This window comes from Pavona decussata, unplaced genomic scaffold (assembly GCF_977016875.1).
Source record: "Pavona decussata unplaced genomic scaffold, jaPavDecu1.1 SCAFFOLD_21, whole genome shotgun sequence".
NCBI classification, from domain to species: Eukaryota; Metazoa; Cnidaria; class Anthozoa; order Scleractinia; family Agariciidae; genus Pavona; species Pavona decussata.
Genome location: NW_028145444.1, coordinates 2,748,839 through 2,769,004, shown reverse-complemented (window position 1 = coordinate 2,769,004; position 20,166 = coordinate 2,748,839). Strand labels below are relative to the sequence as shown.

General features: G+C 39.0%; 1 protein-coding gene across 1 annotated transcript; it reads left to right on the top strand.

Moving 5' to 3' along the window:
- The first annotated feature begins 241 nt into the window (after positions 1-241).
- LOC146486234 (uncharacterized) lies at positions 242-19,500 on the top strand. The gene is made up of 16 exons (XM_085099607.1): positions 242-310; positions 420-508; positions 793-905; positions 1,933-2,028; positions 3,202-3,289; positions 6,481-6,728; positions 7,858-8,116; positions 9,356-9,566; positions 11,540-11,752; positions 12,528-12,619; positions 13,033-13,098; positions 13,514-13,574; positions 14,230-14,898; positions 15,231-15,506; positions 16,280-17,863; positions 18,545-19,500. The coding sequence occupies exons 1-16, from the start codon at positions 304-306 to the stop codon at positions 18,574-18,576; spliced, it is 4,104 nt and encodes a 1,367-aa protein (XP_084955733.1). The 5' UTR covers positions 242-303; the 3' UTR covers positions 18,577-19,500.
- The last annotated feature ends 666 nt before the right edge of the window (positions 19,501-20,166 follow it).

Here is a 20,166-nt window from a genome sequence, read left to right as displayed (position 1 = left end):
TTTGTATTTGACAATTACCATAGCACGGGAATTTGTAGAGAGAATAGGTTGTTTTACGCGTTGAGAAAGTGGGTAGCAAAGCGAAGAAAATTATCAGTCTGTTTTTTTCCCCTCCTTGCCTTAATTTTTCGACCGCATTTATCGCAACGGTGCTTCTCTAGGTTCTCTTCGCTAGAACTGGGCGGATTGTTTCCCCTCTCGCCCCAGACCTCCGTGGGGCGTGGCTCCGAGGGAAAAGCCCGGATGTAGCCGGCTTCATCTTGTGTCGTCATTGTACTTAGTCGGCCATCTGTTTTGGGTGACATGGAAGGTAGTGTTGAACATCCTTGTAAATAGATTTTGTCTGCTGCTTTAACGGTTATTCGAGGTGACTTTGGAAAGTTGAAATGTTCTACTTATCATATTTTTCCGGCTTGCAGAGATCCGAAATTGGTGGGAGGTACCATCGATAGCACATTTCTGTTCGTTGTTCCGCGCTGCCTTCGGACTGACTGACTTCGAAATCGAGGTAACAAAATCTTTCTATTACCTTTTGAACAAGTCCCGCTTTTTTTTTCTTATCACTTCCTGAGAATGTAATTGTAAAGAGTTGGTTATTAGGCTCTCTTTATTTTCTAAGCCTTTGACCTTTCTTCGCCCAAACTATTTCGTGCATTGTTTATTTAAAATTTGAATTTAAGCTTACGTACGGAGCCATGAACTGGTAGCGTAGGTTTAAAGTTTTAGACGGGCATATATCGATTTTAGTTTGGTCATCTTTAAGCTTCTAAGACATTGTTTTACTTCTTTAAGGATTTAGAAGATGCACTTGTTATTGATGGTTCTTATGAAGAGGGAAACAACCGATTTCTTGCCGATCTTCATGCGCGATTATTGAGAGGATTGTATGGAATAAAAGACATAACGTAAGGCAGTTTCGGTTCTACTTTGGTATTGTTTTTATTTTTATTTTATTTCATCCATCAGCTATTCTTTTTAAATTTTTTTTTAAGTCTCTTATCCATTCATTGATTGGTTTTGTTTGTGTCATTATTGTATGTGCCATGTACGAGCTTAGAGTTTATTTCGTGTGCAAACGTGAATGTTTCAAATTCATCTCCCTTAGTCTGCCTCATGGTAATTTGCCTCATTGTCTAATAATGTAAGCCGTGTCCTCCAAAATGAAATTATCGGGAATTGGGAACTGTGTAAATATTGCTCCTGCAATTGTTATTACTAGTTCGAGAGTGAAATCCTGATCCAAGAAACTTCCTAGACACAATTCTAGTTGACAAATGAGTTCAAGTAATTTTCTTATTCATCGTTGTACACTTCTCATACGAGACGTTGAAAACCGTCGCTTACCTAACTGTTATTTGTTATAGAACCTTAGAGAAGTCTATTTAGTGTCGTTTAGCCGTGATAACGCGTTCCAAATCATGTTTTTTCTCTCTGTCGATTCACGCCAAGAATCGATTTCCAACGAATTCGTTGGTGTTCGATTCGCGTTCTGGTCATGTATCACTTTTCGATGTTGGACTCCTCCTTAGCTATTTCCTTAACAAACGAAACGTGCCGTCTTGAAATTTCTATGATAGTTGTGGATCTACAGAAGAAGAAAGGTTTCTGATAAATCCAAACCACGCTAGTGACAAAAAAACTTTTTTAGAGTCGGTTGAAGAATCGAAAGCAGAACATAAACTCGTGATTTGATAATTTTGACACGTGAAATATTCATCGATCTAGATCCTTTTGTAAATTTACATCCCCTGGTGGTTATACGGTTTGCTTGTGAATTCTGAGTTATATTTAGAGATTTGTGGCCGTGAAAACGAATTATATTTTAGCGCTGCTAATTTAACCACAAGAGCCCATTTGTTGTGGTCTTAGTAGTGGCATTTCGCGTTCGTTGTCAATTTCATCGTGTCGTGACATTTTCCATGTTCGTTGCAGGGCAGAGAACTTTGAGCCTTATCTGTCACAAGTATTAAAAATACGCTGGGAAGATGAGCTAGGGAGGAAAAATCCACTTGCAGATAAAGAATACAGGTATTATTTAGTGTTATGCTGGTTTTGTTGATCAGAGTTCTGGGTCTTTTGTTGATGCGCTCAGGCGCATGTGGTTGGACAAGGCGGTATTGTTGTTCATAGTGAAATTTGACTAGACAGGTAGAATTGCTCTCGCACGATTTAACTTCGTTGGAAGTGGCCCAAAACTTACTAATGCTTTGCCTCGTTGTTTTCTCTGTCTATTGTGTGAAAGATAATCACTCACGGCAATTGGACGCAAAGTTGACGTTTTAATAAAATGTAATTGATGTTGTGAGTTACAAGTTGTATTATTTTTATTATTGTTACGGTTTTTTATCGCTGTTCTCGACCCCTGGTTTCCATTTTAGGACATCCATCAGTTGATTGGGACAGCTTCGTTTTGTTTTCAATGTGATAAAGTTGGGAATATGGGAGAGAATTAAGCAGAATGTTTTCAAATATAATTAATATTGTTTTCTAAGATGTCAGAGATTATAAAAGAGACTTTGACATGTGTTATTCTCATTGCAGTTGTGAAAATATTATGTTAAATAAAGGGGATTTTGTAAATGGCTAAATCCCTGGGTTATCTTTGTAGTTTGGCATATGGCAAGTTTTATGTTCACTAGTTTTGCAATATCAAATCTACACTACATGTAAATGTCACTTTTATGTCAAGTCGTTTAACCTCAGTCAGCACAACGAACTTCACAAAACTGACGAAGCTTATAATTTGCTTAACAATACAGTAGATACAGTAATTTTTTTCTGTATACTTATTGTCGTTGGACTATTGTGAATGGCGTTTGTGGTTTTGACAACATACTATTAATATAAACTGTATTTTAACGGACATTTCTGATGGATGTTCTCGTTCAATGTTGTTTTCTGGAACTGTCAACAATATTTGTTCAAATATCACTTCTGGTCCTTGAAAACACTTAAATCTACACTCCTGACCTCCAGGGTTAGATGAAAATGGACAGAAAATTTGGTTTACTCTATTCTTATCACAAAATACAGCTTACTAATTAAATTACTGATGAACAATCTGTCAGTTTGTCTTGTTGTTTGAAGTAGTGATTGTAATATATCATGGTCATTAAAATGCTTAGTATATATTAATTGTATCTCAATATGTAAATTGCTCAAGCGGACTCTCTTTATATTGTTCCGTTTTGTGCTTTTCAGCAAACTTACCACGAGAGAAAAAGTAGAGATTCTTCACAACCTGTGTGACTTTCGACTTGATGTGGCAGATGTTCCAGAGCTTCTCAAGGTATAGTGAGTCTACGTGCTGTGGTGTAACTGTAAGTGCAGTAGGTCATCTATATCTGACCTAAAGAAGTTACATGCAGTACATGCTTTTGATGGAACAAAGCGATTACATAACCTAGCTTGCATGACAATTCACGAAAGCAAATATAATTTGATTTGAAAATTCCTAACATAGTTGCTAAAATACTGTCTTTGCACTGAAATAGGTTGTGGCCTCGAAGCTCAAAAAGTAATAAGTTGGGTTTTGAATCTCATTGTTGAAGTTGCGATGTTACACACTGTACTGTGATTCAATAAAATGTTACTTTTTAGTGCTTAATATCAGAGTTCTGATTACAGATTTAATGTGGTGTACAGTGAATGATTAGCATGTTATCAAATCTTGAAAAATTAATATCCCTTGGTGGTGAAAGTAACATTGACAATTTTTGGGATCAAGGCAATTTGTAATATTCAGTGTTGGATGTAATTTTATAGTAATGGAGAAAGTACTGTTGTCGCAGAAATGGCTACGGGTACATCCATGTATACCATAAATTTATTTTAATATTTTTCTTGTAAGAGCATAACTGTTGCATAGACGCAATGCAAAAAATGGCTGGAATTTTAGGGTTCTTTTGTTTGCATTCAAATTAGCCTGTAGACCTCGTTCATGAGTTAAAATCAAATTAGAATATTTTAACTCGAGTGAGGCTAGTAGGGCTAATTTGAATACAGACAGAGGAATATTCAAAAGTCAGCCATTTTTGTATAGGGTATAATACTTCTAGAATAACATCATGATCATGATCATCATTATTATTATTAAATATTATTATTATAAATATATTGTTAAGTGATGCAGTTTAGGCCCTTCCACACTTATGCAATTTCAGCTAGGTTTATTTGAAAACAGGTTTTTAAAAACATGTTTTTCATTCATTTGTAACTGATTTCATTTGTTTTGCTGGGCATGCATAAATGATTGAAAACAATTTAAAATGCTTTTTTCTAGTGACTTCTATCACTGTTGTTACATTATCACTTTCTACAACCTCTGTCTTAGCCATCCAGATGTAAACAGTAAATCTGTTTTCACAACTTTCCATTTTGGGCATCTTTCTTTAAACTCTTCATTTCTGAACAGTATGAAAATAATTTTTCACTGAGTATTCATGTGCATGTACGTGGAGACAGAAGACTTAACCAGATAAAAAAAGTCTCCATTTTCAAGTTAGAACAATATTAAAAACAGAAAAATGTGGACTGGCCCTCAGTTTCACAGGCTTCAGAATTTGTGAACATGTAGTTTATTAATTGACCAATAAAAATTTAACAGCCAGTTATTACTTGCAATATTTAATATTTTTTTCATGAGTTATTCTTGAACCAAACTGAGGAAAGTTTGAAGCTTCCGTTTTGCAAGAATATAGTTCAATGTTTTCAATAACATTTGTTATAACCTGCCAAATAATTAACAACATTCATCAAACTGGAGGTGAACAGTGGTGGAGAGCTGCATGCCACTATTCACTGACACTGAGATGAACAATAATTATATTAGCATAGAAGAAACCAGTGAATAGCCAGTCTCAGTTAGTCATGATCAGGGCTTGAGGCAAGAGGTAGCCAACTGGCCAGAGCCTCATAAAAGTCTTGTTTCAGTCAGTAAATTGTGCTCTTTCACCAGCCATTTTGGCTAGTAATAACTGTTGTAAGGCACTGCAAGGTCAAGTGAAAATGAAAATTATTTACACAAATCCAGAGAAGAGAAACTCATCAAAGCCAAGACTGTTAGTGGATTTGATTTCCTTGAACTTCACTGATTCAATTAAAAAAAATTATAAGTTGAAACAGTAAAAATAAAAAAGAAACAATTCACTTTTCCAAGTTTTCTGTTACAAAAGCAAGAAATGGCAGAATCTGCTTCCTGCCACATGTGAATGGAATTTTTTTTTTATGGCTAGTAAAACCAGGTCTGTTACTAGCGACTGGGATACCAAGATAAACAGTTAGTCTCAAGCCCTGATTAGTCACTTAATTTTGATTATTTACAGCAAATTGACCAAACAAATTATTGTAGAAAATCTAAGAAAATACTGTGAGAGGAATACAGTGTCTGTAAAAAAAGAAAAAAGCTTGAGTGGAAAATCCAGGACAGTGCGGTGAGAGTAAAGTACTATACAGCGTTTGAGCAACCAATCAATGTGCAAAAAAAAAATGTAGGTCTTTCAACATTTAGGTTTGTTCACAGTAATTTGCAATGCTTAGGAAGCCAAATTTGATCCTTTTTTCCATCAAAACATCAAAGACTCAGCTGAATGAAAAGTCTTAATAAGCAGGTAAATAGACACTTAGTTTTATGGTCTACCAAAATTGGCACAACTTGTCGCAAGGACTTAAAAACTGGCGGCCAATTTGCTCTCATATTGTTGCTGTGTTGTACAAGAGGTTATCAAAATCTCGCAAGAAGTTCAAGCAGTCAGCAATTACAGTTTCTAAAGCTTATTGCAAGGCGAGTGTCACGTCTTTCACTCTCAATACTAGATGCAATTATCATCTTACAACTCAAGAGAGTACTGCAGTACTGTATGAGTCAACCACAATAAGTATTACAAGTTACAGGCTGCCATCAACCCTGGAGGCACCAGGTTCAAAATTCATAATAAGTTAATGATTATTTTCACTGTTCTTACATATCTTATGGCACTCATTGGGAGAGTTTGCTTAAACATCAAGCCTGCATATTATCTTTGATGTACAGGAGTATCAAACACAAGGAGGAGTGATCCATCCGATTACCAAATGTGCATGTACCAAGAAGTGGAATTGAAAAAATAAAGCATAGCCAAGTTTTTGTTAATCAACTTTCAGGTGTTTGAAAATCGGATTAAACAGTCTTTCGAGTGTTTGATTTCGCTTCTCAAACAATAAATAAATCATTCTCTTGCTCGGAAAAATATTCAAAGCAATAGGCTACCAAATTTTGTGATTTTTGTAATTACTGTAAACCTTCTTCATGGTAGTGATTTCTTTTGTTTTCTTTTCGTGAATTATTAGTGAGTTTGAGAAGATTATTTGCCTTTTTCTCTTGTCCTGTATGGTTAATCATTATTGATCAATGTCCATCATTTAATTAATGAGAAGCTAATAAATTATTTGAAATAATCATATGATAATACTAATTATTGTAAGTTGTTTGTTGTTTTGTAGGGTTTAGATGCAGACAGTTTACGTGTAGAGCCACTGGGATTTGACGCTGAGGGTGGCACTTTCTGGTACTTCTACGGCACTAGACTTTACCGAGAACAAAAGCCATCAGAGACAGACAACAAAGCAAACAAGAAGTCCAAGAAAAAGAAAAAGATGGAGGCTAAAAACAAGAAGAAGAAGGGGAAAGTCAAGAAGAAAAAGAAGGCCAAAGGATCTTCATCAGACTCTGACTGTGAATCTGAATCAAGGTAGATTTTCTAATTTTTGGTGCAGAATTTTACACAAATGGAGTAATTCATACATGAAAACTAATAAACATTTTCACAACTTTCTGTACATAATCACGTAATCCGGCAAAGCAATTTGCTTCATTTGCCACGGATTTAAACAGATATTGCAATATTGTGATGGTTGTGAAATTTTAAACAGACCTGTTGAATTCATGATTCTGTATTTATTTTTTGGCTAATTTTATTTATGTTCTTTATCACCTACATGTACATGTTATTACAGTATATATATTAGAGCAGTTTTCAATTGAGTGTCAAAAGTAATTGCACGTTTGCTTTGGTTTTGCTTTATGATGCGCTGTGGTTGGGTAGCAAAATTCACCAATGAGAAACAAACCTAATCGCGACTTGCTCGCTCGCATTTTCCCTTGAAAGTGACATGTACAGGTATTTGCTTTAAAGGGACAGTATCACGCTATTTTTAGTAACACATTTAAAATCGAAAAGATGCTATTTGGTTGATAGCAGCCAAGATATAATGACCAAAACTCCATTAAAAGACCATTGAATGCAAAGAAACTATCCACGGATATTTTTGCCGGCAGACAACCAAAATAAAAATGGGTTCAAATTTGAAAACGTCGGGCCGACATTTTCAATTTTCGCTGTCGTAACACACTAAAAATAGGTTAAACTACATTTTGGTTCAACCTTTTGTCTCAGTAGAATCACTGTTAGTATTTCTTTAAATTAGTGATTTAGAAATTAATTGACACAGTGTCAAAGTTTAAATTTAGTGAATTTTTGCCCAAAATCATGATACACTGTATCTTCCATGATACTGCCCCTTTAAGTTCTGATTGGTTCTTTGCACTATTTACGTTTGTTGTGATTCGTCACAGTAATTACTTTGTCTTTGGTTTGATGACACTGAATTGAAAAAAGCTCTGTTATTGGAGATAGTTCGGTACACTTGTATTAACTTGATGTATATTGTATATAGCTTTTAGTTTCAAAAGTATTTTTTTCTTTTGCGAGGGCCCCTGCTAATAGCAGTTGCTTTTAATAACTCCTGGAAGGGTTACATTGTATAAATAAATTTAAGGTGTCTTATCTTATAATCTTAATTTTTTTTGGTTAATTTTAGTCCGAGCAGTGAGCATCCAAGTAGTGATTATGCTGATGATGAAGATGAGAATGACGACGAGCAGGAAGTAGCATCAGAAGGTAAAGACGAACAAGAAAAGAAAGATCTGCCATTGTGGACTGTGGTGTGCTCTACTGAGGAAGAGTGGCAGCAGCTTGCTGAGTCATTCAAGAAAAGCAAGCATAAAGATGAGAAGATGCTCTACGAGACACTAAGTGTGGATTTTGTTCCAGAGATTGGCAAAATGATCGAAGCTAAGGTACAGTTGTTAGCCTGCTCATACATTTATTTCCACAGATTACACACGCACAACAGTCCACTCAAAATGTTCCAGTAGCCAGTGATTTTGCTGCCTTCAACAAAATATCTGCCGCCTGTTTCATCTTTCTCATTGTAATTATATTATTTGTTTGATGGCAATAATAATGCAGGATAAAATAATAAATGTATAATTCTCTAGAACATTTGAGTTGTAAATCGATGCAGCATTTACTTGTAACATCTGAAGAAAGTGACTGGAAGCTGATAAGCCGGGCGCATGCTCAATCGTTAGACTGCTGTGGTGCTCTACATGTAATAAATCAAAATTTGTTTTTGAAAGGTTGTTGATTACATTCACCCTGCTTAAGGACGGTGCCTACTATTGTTGCTGCGCATACGTTCTGCGCATCTCGAGATACTCGGGTTTCCTATGGTCGGTGCCTACTAATACAGGAATATTTTTGCGCGGTTTAAAACTATACGGAGAAAGCAGAACTTGGCAAATGCTTTTGGTATCTCATAAGAAAATTGGGGGTAACCATGCATTTTTCAGAGATAATTAAGCGTCAATTTAGGAAAAAATCCCGTACATTGCTTTATATTTTGGCACTTTTTAGAGATGTTATTGCTTAGTTATCTATGAAAAATGCATGGTTACCCCCAATTTTCTTTTTGGATTCTAATAGCCCTTGTTAAGATCTGCTTTTCCTGCATAGTCATAAACCGGACAAAAGTACTTCGGTATTAGTAGGCACCGTCCTTAAATTCCACAAATAAGTTGACCTCTGGGGTTTGAAACCCAAATGATTGTATTTTATACTGCTGTTAATCACAAGCAAAAACAGCTCCACGTTTGTCTTGTGCGTGAAGGGCTGACATTTGGCAAAAATAAACTATAAAGCTGAACCAAGTGAAGCAGCGCATGAAGGAAAGTACATGTAGGTGGTCATGAACTAAAATGCTACAATTTCCCAGGCTAATCAGTAGTTAACCATTTAACCCCTAATATCAAAGAACAAATTCTCCTATCGTGTCCCTATACTTTTCTTATAAAAATACTGTGGAGAAGGTATTAAAATACCAAGAAAATTCACCTTGGGTGATCATATCCTTAACTCACATGACCTCGGGGGTTGAATAAGCATTGATATTACAAGGAGAAATTTGATGCTGATCACTGTTAGGGCTTAATGGGGTAACTATATAAGCTCTGACGTTACCGCATATCTTGATGCAGGATAAAGCCATGAGGAAAAAACTGCTGATGGAGATGACACCGCGAAGAGCATCAGATAGAATAGCGTCAAAAGTGCAGGTAAGAGAAGAAGAAGAACTGCAGGAAGAAAATGAAAAACAACGTGAACGAGAAAGACTGGCAGAGGAGAGGAAGAAAGAAGAGGAGGAAAGACAACGAGAGAAACAACAGCAAACAGAAAAGAGACAGCAAGGTCAGTTTGATGATCATGATGCAGGGTTTGAGCCAATGTGTCAAATTGCTACATTGTTGAGCTTGCATGACAATCTTCTCCTTTTATTTCGAAGGCTGGGCCAAAATGTCCTCCAAGACAAAAATTCCCTGTTACTGTAAAATAAACCACTTTTTTTTTTCAATACTACCTGTACATTTCACAAACTGTTGTTTCCAATTCACAAGCATGTTGCAAACATGAGTACCAAACGATGTACAGTTCCAGAAAAAATCCATACAATGTACATGTACCCACACCAAGGAAGGTCATTGGAAATTCCTAGGGGGAGGGGGGGTCTTCAGGTTTTTCAAAATGGAAAAAAGGACCAGGAGGAAATGTGAAAGTAGCCAGAGGACAATTGCACCGCGTTAGCGGTGCCGTGCGGCTGAGGGAGGGTGCAGGAGGGGGAAAACTATTCCTGCTGGGGCAAATTTTTAAATTTTAATTTTTTAAATTCACTGCAAATTTTTAAATTTTGCATACCCAGAGATGCATTCTGGTGCATTTTCAGGGCAAAAAAGTGTTTGTTTGGAGGTCATTGTAAACTGAATTATAAGCAAGAGTTTTCTTCAAAATATCACTCAGATAAATGCAGCAACGATTTTTATTCAGTCGATACATGGCTTGCTGGAATCTGAATTGAGTACTCACTACTTTTACTTCACTGAGACGTATTTATAATATGAAATGTTACAGTGCTTTTCATACAATTGATAAATCACTTGATCAGCATTTCTATCAATAATCATCACAATATAATAACGTTACTCAGATAAAATGCAGAATGCTGCAAAGCTTTTCATTCAGTTGACAAATTTCAATTGCTTAGACTTATTTGATTATCTCAGCTCAAGCCAAAAGTTGTTGCATTATGATTTTATACCAGCCTCAATTCTATTAAGTTATAAGTCACTGTCACTGAAATCGCTCTCCCCCATTGCACTGTCCCTGTTGCTGTCAGAATCAATGACAGAAACTTTGCGGAACCTCAAATAGTTTCCGGTTCATGTTTGATGTCTTTGAAACAACCCAAAGACAATGCTGGATAGTAGTTAATGAACATGAAGAAGATGTACATAACTATTAATTATAAAAATTGGAATTAAAATCTGGGCAAAAATATCCACGTCCATAATCAGCTACGTTATTGACATAAATTCATACTTTGGAGACAAAAAGTACCCGGCGCAAACGCTTAAAGTAGCCGGTGACTTGCATCGGGTGTCGGGTGCTTTTGAAAACCCTGGGTCTTAAAAAGCAAATTTTAGAAGCAAAGTTTGAACTGGAATTTTCAGGGGGGAGGCGTGGTGCAAAACAAAAACCTTTAGTGGGGAGGACATGGATATTTTCTGGAACTACACGATTCCAAATTGTGACAACTTCTCGCCAATTGAGTGTGTTCTGCAAATTTGGGGGTTGTTAAGTATTCATACATGTATCTTCAAGCTAGCTATGTATTCGTGTCGATTCCCTGCAGTCCCTGCAGTGCAAACCCATTGAAGTAGGTGAGATTTTATTTTGTTTCAGGTTCAATGCTGCTTGCATTGACTGACTTTTTAGACATAATTGTTACCCTCGGCGGTATTTGTTCCCCCATGAACAAAAAATATATAGGTTTGCTTAAAGCACAAGAAATAGACAAGAGTCCTATGCAATTGCCTTCTGGACTATGATTAATAAAATGGTTTTATGTTGCTCAAATTCTAATGTGATAATATTACAGGTTGGAAGAATTTTTTTGGAACATACACTGTAACTAGGTGTTTTAATTATCCTTGGTTTGTATTTACTTCATTTTCATGATGTATATCCTTGATCAATATTGTCTGGGAAAATTACATTGAAGTTGCTGGTCATGTTTTGGTCACCTTTGGAAGCTGGCAAAATCCTCCACTGCTAGCACAACTTGTAAGGGTTACAGGGTCACATTTGTTCTTTTTTTCTGTTTTCAGAGAGAGCTAAACGTGCACGCATGCGTGAAGAACGACAGTGGATGATGGCTAGTGGTGAATTTGTCCCTGAGGAACTGAAAATGAGCTTTGGTCAAGATGAGGAAATGAAGGATTCAGATGAGACAGAGAAGAGGTCCAGTTCACGTACCAGAGCAGCAGACGACATTGGCCTTGAAGACAGGGATGAAGACTTGTACACTGGAATGTACAAAAGTAATGTACACTTTTTTTTGTTTTTTGTCACTGGCTCAGGACAAGCTTTTTGATCATTGTAAGTCCTGTAGTGACCGTGTTTTGCACTGGACCCTTCCGCTGCATGTAATTAACAATTATCCTGCAAAATAGTGCAGTGTACATGTATAGCCTGACGAGGCTGTAGGCAAAGTTGGCTAAAATCAGGGGATATTCCACAACAGTTTTATTGCAGAAACACTGTCTAGAGACGATTTTTATTTTGCCATTTTTCTCCTAGACACACAAAATTATGTATATCGCAGGATATCTCTTGACTATGAACAATGAATATTCAGTGCATCATGACCATATTTTGGTAGTGTTACAATGTGCTGAATAATAACTTACATCAGATGCCCACTCCCCCAGATCTCTTGTTTTCTGTTACAGGAGCCAGATTCACAAAACCCTCCTGAGTTAAGATGAGTCCTGAGAATTTTTCCTGAACAAAAGCCAGAGTTAGCATAACAATAGCCTAGTGTCAAGAAACAATCCCAGGTCACCAAATCTCCTAGCTATAAAAGTTTTTTTTTTCTTTCCTCAAACACAAGTTATGATTTTGATCTCAACTTTTCCCAAAATCCAAAAAGTTTCATTTTTTCGCTTTCATGTTACAGTTCCTGGAGGATTTTCATGACTCTGTTACGGATAGACAGAAAAACTAAAGGAATGAGTGAATATTAACAGTGACAGACATGTGCATTAACAATGTGATGATGTTAATTTTTTAATTTTTTTATTTTTTTGTATTCAGTTTTGGATGCTTTGAAAAAGCATAACAATGCTTGGCCATTTTTGGAGCCTGTAGAAGAATCTTATGCACCTCAGTATTATGAAATTATAGAGGTAAGAGATAAAAACAGTGATTCTTCTTTCTGCCCTCTCTACAGTTTTATTTTAAGTTAAATACACAGTGCAATAACAGAAAAAAAGACCTATTACATTATATAAATACATGTATTTATTATGATAATTATATAAAGTTGTTACTGGGAGTCTTAAGTCTTGCAATAATTGTGTTGGTAATGAAAACTACATGTACAACAGAGCTACCAAATGAGAGATGGATGACTTTCTTAAGCAGTAACTGTTAAAAAACTGATACAGCTTTAGTTATGGAAATGCTGATGAAGGATGATACCATAATTATTTGTATGTATGCCGTATTTTTATACTTAGTTATAAAATGAGAATGAAGATTGCATCTACGTGCCCTAAACTTTTGGCAAGTGTATTACCGGTATTTTCTATTTCTTCAGGAACCAATGGATTTGTCAACCATTGAACAAAAGCTTGATGACAGCAAATACAAAACCTTAAATGAGGTGAGAATGTTTACATTTAATTTTTTTAGAAAAACTGTGGAATGGCTGCTGTTAAGGATACTTCCTACTTTCGTGGACCCGTGTCCTTCAGGAAAAAAAATTTGCACATTGTGTGTACACCAGTTTTGAGAAACCTTTGCCAAACTATAATTTTAGCAATTCTTTTTATATTATGACATACCAGGAGCTCGTAAACTTCCAAACGACCAATGCCTATTCATTTGAATTTATTGTTTATCAAGTGCTGTGGCAAGAACCAAATAACTGCACAAACGGGTGACCAGCCTTTTTAATATTTCAATATTGGTTATTGAGATATCCAAGTTCAAAGTTGGAATAGAAAAAAGTTATCCAGACGTGTTGTTCAAAAGGTGATTTTCGTATTGAATAGAAGTTCTTTGTTGTCATTTTTCAGTTCAATGCAGACATGAAGTTAATGTTTGAGAACTGTTTGGAGTACAATGGTTCAGACAGCAGTAAGTGGTTTTGTGTGTGTGTCAAGACAATCAATTAATTTTGTGTTTCGAATTGGTTGCTTGTTGTTTCTTTATTTATTCAATCAAAAAATAGCATTTATTTATAATGTGGGGTACATGTACATGTATATATAAAAGAGAAGTAGCTTACAGAGGTGATGACTTATGGCTGTTAAAATCAAAGCTACAGTATTTACATAGTTCAATGTTAGAGTAAAAATAGGAGTTGAAAAATTTTTGAAAAGGTGGCTGATCAATGAAAACTTGAGTGCTTTTCTAGAAATGACACCAAATCACGGGTTTTATGGCCATGAGAAAGTTTAGGATGGTGTAAAAGAGAGAAGAAAGAAAAGACAGTAGAGGGAAAAAAGGCTATGCAACAGGTCTTTTGTTTTTATATTGGAAACTTTGGAAAAAATACCCACACACATTTGCACCATGCTATCAAGGAAGCGTGACTTGAGCAGACCCATTTTCAACAATTCATGTAGATCTATGTGTTTATACATGTAATTCTTGTCATTCATTAAATTATGGAAAACAAACTCATCACTGCTTTTACAGTTTGGTCTAAAAAAAAAACATTGTTGAAGTTTTTCTTGATTAGCCTTTTAAAAACTGCTGTTGTTGACCTCTGTTTGTTTTGTTTTGCTAGTGTACACAAAAATGGCCAATAGCTTGGAGGCTGCTTTCAATCGCCAAATAAAGAAACACTTTCCTGAAGATGATGACAACAGTGATGAAGACTTTGAAGAGGAACTTGCAAGGAAAACCAAAAAGGACAAGAAAAGGCGCGGTGAAGCAGGAACTGGGGTCGAGATGTTCAGAGGTGCTCCTCAAAGAGACGAGCGCCAGTTCTCACCTCAGATGGCACCTCCCAGCATGCAGACAATGTTTCCAAATCGTATGATGCCCAACAGCATGGCCAATGGGGGCATGATGCCTTCCCATCATCCTTCTAGGATGCCATTCCCAGGCCCTCCTCATTTTGCCCCTGATGGCAGACCCCTGTACCCCCCACAGTTCTACCAGAATGCTTTTAACCCAGCAGCTTTTGGTAGGTTTGGCATGTCGCAGGCAGGGCCGCAGTTTAACCGGTTCAGATACCCTCAGGGTAATCCCATGGGTCAGATGGCTCAGCCACCGCAGTCGGCACGCTTTCCCCCGCAGCGTATGGCTGGAAGGATGCCATTTCCATATGGCATGCCAGGGGCCGGTGGAAATGTGGAGATGGGTCGCCGAGAGAATGACATGAACAGTCCTAACCAGTCTGAACAGGCAAAGCAAGCATCGCCACAACAAACGGTTCCTGTTTCAACTTCAGGTGGGCTATAAACTGTCTTGAAATCACTGTCATATTAGGTGCCAGGGACCCTGGCTATTGTTTAGTTCCAAAACATAACCACCCCACCCCCCACTCCTTGAAATATTTTAGCCTTTGAATACCACCCCCACTCCTAGTCCTGAACAAAAAGATATCAGACAGAATTTAGTGTACGCTTTTGCTGAACAAAAACTAATGTTATTACATCTGGCCAATCTCACTTAGTGGAGATAACATTTGCATTTAACCACTCTTATAGACTGGCTATGAGCCAATCAGCGCACAGGAATTTTGACAGTTATTGTAAAAACTCGGTTGTTTTTTGTCCTCAGGGGAACCTACTCCTCCCTCAGTCACTGGAGGTACAGAGAGAGGACGGCAACCTCAGCAGCCCCATGGGGCACCGCAATATTATAGACCACAGTCTTTTAATCAGGCATTCCTTGGTTATCCACGCAATGGGAACATGCCCTATGGTGCACCGGGTGCTGGTCCGTATGGTCAGCCTATGGCACCTGGGAGAGAGCCTTGGCGCCTAGACCGACGGGGGACCCCTGAAGCTGCCCCTCAGAGGCTGCCATCAACAGAAGGACCTTTCCGGGAAGAAGGTATTGTTTCATTACAATACAAAATCCACGCTAAAGTCCTGTATCCTGATACCCTGCGAGCAGAGTCTCTTCGATCTTCCTAGATCAGTCTTCCCGACTGATCTAGAGACTCTGCTCGCAGGGTAGTATCCTGAAAATGTACTAGACATTCTTGAATTTTTTATTAACCTCGTTTTCTCGGTTCGTACTGTAAGTTACGGACCGAGTTTTTTCCTTTTTATTTATGGCCCAAGCGCTAAGCGAGCGGGCCATAAATCAATGGGAAAAAACGAGGATCCGTATTTTACAGTATGGACAGAGAAAACGAGGTTAATAAGATATTTATTATATCTCTAAGATTAATCGGGCGCGCGGGAAAGGAAACTTTTAAACTTAGCGGGTCGTACAGTGAAATACGGCCCGCAAAATTGACCAATTACACCGCTCGTACTAACTGACAGAGATAATAATTTATTTTATTTTATCTAAGGGTGCGTTTGATTAACCCTATTTTGGAATAGGAATACATACAATGAACAAGAAATCCCTCATGAGTTAGTTACAAAATGGCTCTTAAATTATCATGTGTCAGTGAAAGTATGCACTAATGTCTTTTCAAATGTACTTAGAAAGAGAAATCTAACAGATGTTCCGCGTCTTCGTATTTCGGAAACCGGTTAATTAAACGTAACCTGAGATTGTTATTTCCAGCATATGGGAGGGGATAAGGAGACCTCTGCCTGCAGGTTAAGTCAGTGATGCTCAGAAATCTTTTTGTCTTGTGCATTTTCCAGGCAAGCCCAGAAATCCTTCAGAGCCATCAAAAGATCACGCACCGAACTTCGCTGCAAGCCAACAACCTTCTGAAAGTTCAAGCGGCAGCGAAGGAGACGGTGAAGGAAAAGATCCAAAAGATGATCATACTAATGGCAGGGAGGAGTCAAGCATGGAAGGAATGCAGCAACCGAGGAGCAGAGTTCCCGCCACACTCTCTATCAGTCACATATTAAGCGGCGCATCACGTGATGACCAACAACACCAAGACGAGTCACCTGCTCATAGTGCACCAGAGGGCCCTATCGCACCACAGGCTACCCACGGTATGCCTCCTGCTGCTGCACGACAAGTCATGCGGTCACCAGAGAGCAGGGATCGGCGTACTCCATCAGACGAGCGCTTTAACAGGGTGCCTGGTAAAGCTCCCTTTGAGAACATTACAGGGCGAGTCGCGTATGAAAATACGCACGGGCGAACGCCTTATGGAGGTGCGCCCAACGAGAGCGCGGAGAGGTTAGGGCCCTACGGAGATCCGCGGCGTCAGGAATCTTATGAACATGCATTTGGGATGAAATTTAATGATAGAAAACATTTAGGTAATGTTGGGGAGAGCGTGATTAAGAAAGCACCTCAGAACACGGCTTCCGAATTGAGTAGTTACAAGAAAATACCAGAGCTAAGGCCGATACGAGAGGTTAACGAGAGTGAACCCGAGGAAAAACAGTCGGCGCAGGACAGAACAACGAAGAGTGTGTCTGAAAACGGCCATTTAGAGCCAGCTAAAACAGACGCTGTTGGTCAGCGAATGGCTGATGGTGTGAATAAACATGTTAAGGAAAGTGGCCCAAGAGGGGCGTCATACAAGGGCTGGCATGATCTGCAGCTCGACCCCACCTCGGTCACCCCAGGAAGCTTTCTTCAAGAACTCAACGACGTGGGACCTCCATCTGCGGCAGCGGCAGCGGCAGGCATTGAGAAACTGGCGCCCGATAAGAACAATCGGCTGCCTTTTACATCCATGTTGAGAGGAATGAACCCATCTGCAGGAGGTCCCGCTGCGGAGAGCAGAAGCCAGTACTTGAATTTGGACACAGCAAGTCGCGAAAGGATGAGGGAAAATGTAATGGTGAGTAACTACCTGCACAGCCCTAATGAAAACCACGAGAGATTTAATCCGGCACGCGGGGGTGATATGAGCGCTTATATGTACGGCAACAAACGCCCCTCGGATGTGATGCCCCCTGCGCTTCAGTACCGACCGAATTTATCTGCCATGGCACACCAACGGAACATGGAATCCCCAGATATGCCAGCGGAGGCCAATTCACAATTTGTAGACCTGAATTCTATGCAATATCGCAGTTATCCCTCGGGAGTGCCAGGCTCCAGGCAGCCATTGTCTAGGGAACAGATGTTCTACCTTGAGCAGCAACGGAGGCAGCAGCTGGCGGCGGCGTCGTCAATGGATGCGGCCATGATGGCATCTGGCCAGCCCGAGCGGATGATTGGCTACGGCGGTATGTTACGTCAACAGGAGCTGTTTAATGCTGCGTACGCAAGTCACATGAGGAATGGAGAATTTCCGGGATTTCCCAGTGAAGGTAAGCGGCAGTTTCAAGATCGACCTGTGTTGTGATTCTTCTTACATGTAGTCCTTTCTGCAAAACATTGCAGCGCGAATTTCGAATTGCGCGGTCCACGCACGAAACGTGAAACTCGCGCGCGAGTCGACTTTGACCTCCAGGTAGAAAATTTAGAAAACCTTTTGTTGGCCATGAAGAGAAAAAGAAGGAAATCAGTACCCAGTACCAGTGCATGTTCTTTCGTAAGTCGAGTCGACGAGGACCACTTTACTCGTCTTTGCGTTGTGTGTGGGTGCGCATATAGCTACAATGGCCGATCCTTGCATGGAAGGTTTGATTTACAACAGTTGAGACAAGGGATATGGAGGACGTCTGCTGGAGAGTTGCTGGCTCGAACTTTCCTGGCCAGTATTCTTTGCTTCGCCGCGTTTATATATTTACACTCGATTTTGACCTAGCGACCTTCTTTACGTGTTTGTCGTATCGTTATCGGTTTGTTTATCGTTTCACTTCATTCGTAGTATCTTACTTTGCTTTGCCAGAACCGCATAACGGAACTAGGCAAGAAATAGGCAGAGGAAGAGTTGAGAAATCGCAAAAAATCGTGCGAAATGTAGACTATTTCTGCTTTCCGTAGAGGGTTTCTTCTAGTAATGAGCTCTTTTACATGTGTATCTATTTTTTTTTTTCGATTTTCAGAAATCCCGGCCAAGATGGCAAGATTCAGTTGACAGAGTACACTTGGTAATAAATTCATAACTGACGTCGCCCGCCCAAGAAATAATATTTTTCCATTATACACGCGCAATCGTAATTAAGACTTTGAACAGAAAAATAGTAATTAAAGTTTGGTAATCTTCTCGCTAGTTCAAGTTTGGTAATCCTCTAAGTAGATAGCTACAAATTAGATATAAAGAGCTTTTCCTTCTTTTTTTGTTTTGTTTGTTTTGTTTTAAGTTGAGTACCTTTGTATTGGCCTCTGGTATGTGTTGTGAACTCTGTTTTATTGGGTCGAAGGAATTTAATGCACACTTACGAGTGCACCAAGTTATTAGAAATATAAGTTTAAGGTTTAGCTGGAAACTTGTACGAGAAACTATGAATTTTGGCGTCAGTATTGTCGGAGTTGGTAGTCAATTTACAAAGGGCTTTGACGTTTTCCTTGAATTATCAGAATAGTATTATTTTTTACCTCTTGCTTACTTGAAAGTGTGCGTCATGTTTGTACAGGACCTGCCCGCGCAGCGTCGATATCTTTCCGTACTTTTTTCTTGCAGTTTCTTTACTCCTACAGTAAGGACTTTTTCATTCTGTGTGAAGTTTGTGATTTTCCCAACTGGTTAATCGAACTTGTTGATCCCAATCGTGAATGTTCATTTACAACTCTGTCGTTGTCAAGTACATAAAGAATTAGTAACTATTTCCAATGGCAAATTTTTTAACCTGAGATATTTGTAAGAAATGACCTCCAAAACTTGAACTTCTTTCGTATTTATTTTGTACCTTTGTATATTTATATTCTTCGATATTAAAATTTGTAACAACCCAGACAAAATAAATATTGATTGTAAGAAAGGTCTATCGTATCGCCGAATAGCTGATCATAGCCAGTCAGACTCACTTTGCTAATAAACTATGCATTTACTGCTACTGAATAGATTGTGTACATTTGCATCCATTTCCCCCGCTCGCCTTGCTTAGGACCTCTTCATGTGAGCCCGGTAGGTGGGACGAATTTTGTCTTCTGTTCATATGGGAATTTAATCCCGGTTACCGAGATGAAGAATGTCCCAAAGGCTCCCAAAATACCTGTGGAACCGCGTTCTGACTTGTCAGCGACCTTACAAGCCATGCGCGGTTGAAAACGTTTCGTCCCGGAGAGTTCCGGGCTGGAGTGTTCATATGGGAAAAATCTCCAGCTCGGTTACCGAGATCTCGGTAACACGGGCCAGTGAGCTCGCCTTCTCATACAAACACATCGAAATTTTTGTAATGCAAAGAGTGGCGAGCCGAGGTCTCTGAAACCGAGCCAGCCTGGTCGACCGGGCTGACGTGAAGAGGCCCTTGGTACGTAAGCGTTCTTCTCCGGGCAAAGCCTGCTGCGGGGCAATGAGTGCCCGCACGGAGCTTCAACCTCGTTGCCAGGGTCCTCACTTCCTCCCTCGAGGGGGGGGGGGGGGGGGGGGGCAGAGAGAGGACACTGGGAGCGAGGTTGACGGAGCTTGGGGTCGAGGCTTTGGTGACGTCTCTGCTCATAGCTGAGTGTCGATTGCTTTGGTTTTGCTTTTCAACGCTCTGTGATTGATTAGAAAAACTCACGC

Excerpts from the sequence above, each read along its gene's own strand:
- LOC146486234 (XM_085099607.1), top strand. Across the intron at positions 509-792 it reads TGACTGACTTCGAAATCGAG|GATTTAGAAGATGCACTTGT; the intron begins GTAACAAAATCT and ends TACTTCTTTAAG. Across the intron at positions 15,507-16,279 it reads AGGACCTTTCCGGGAAGAAG|GCAAGCCCAGAAATCCTTCA; the intron begins GTATTGTTTCAT and ends TGCATTTTCCAG.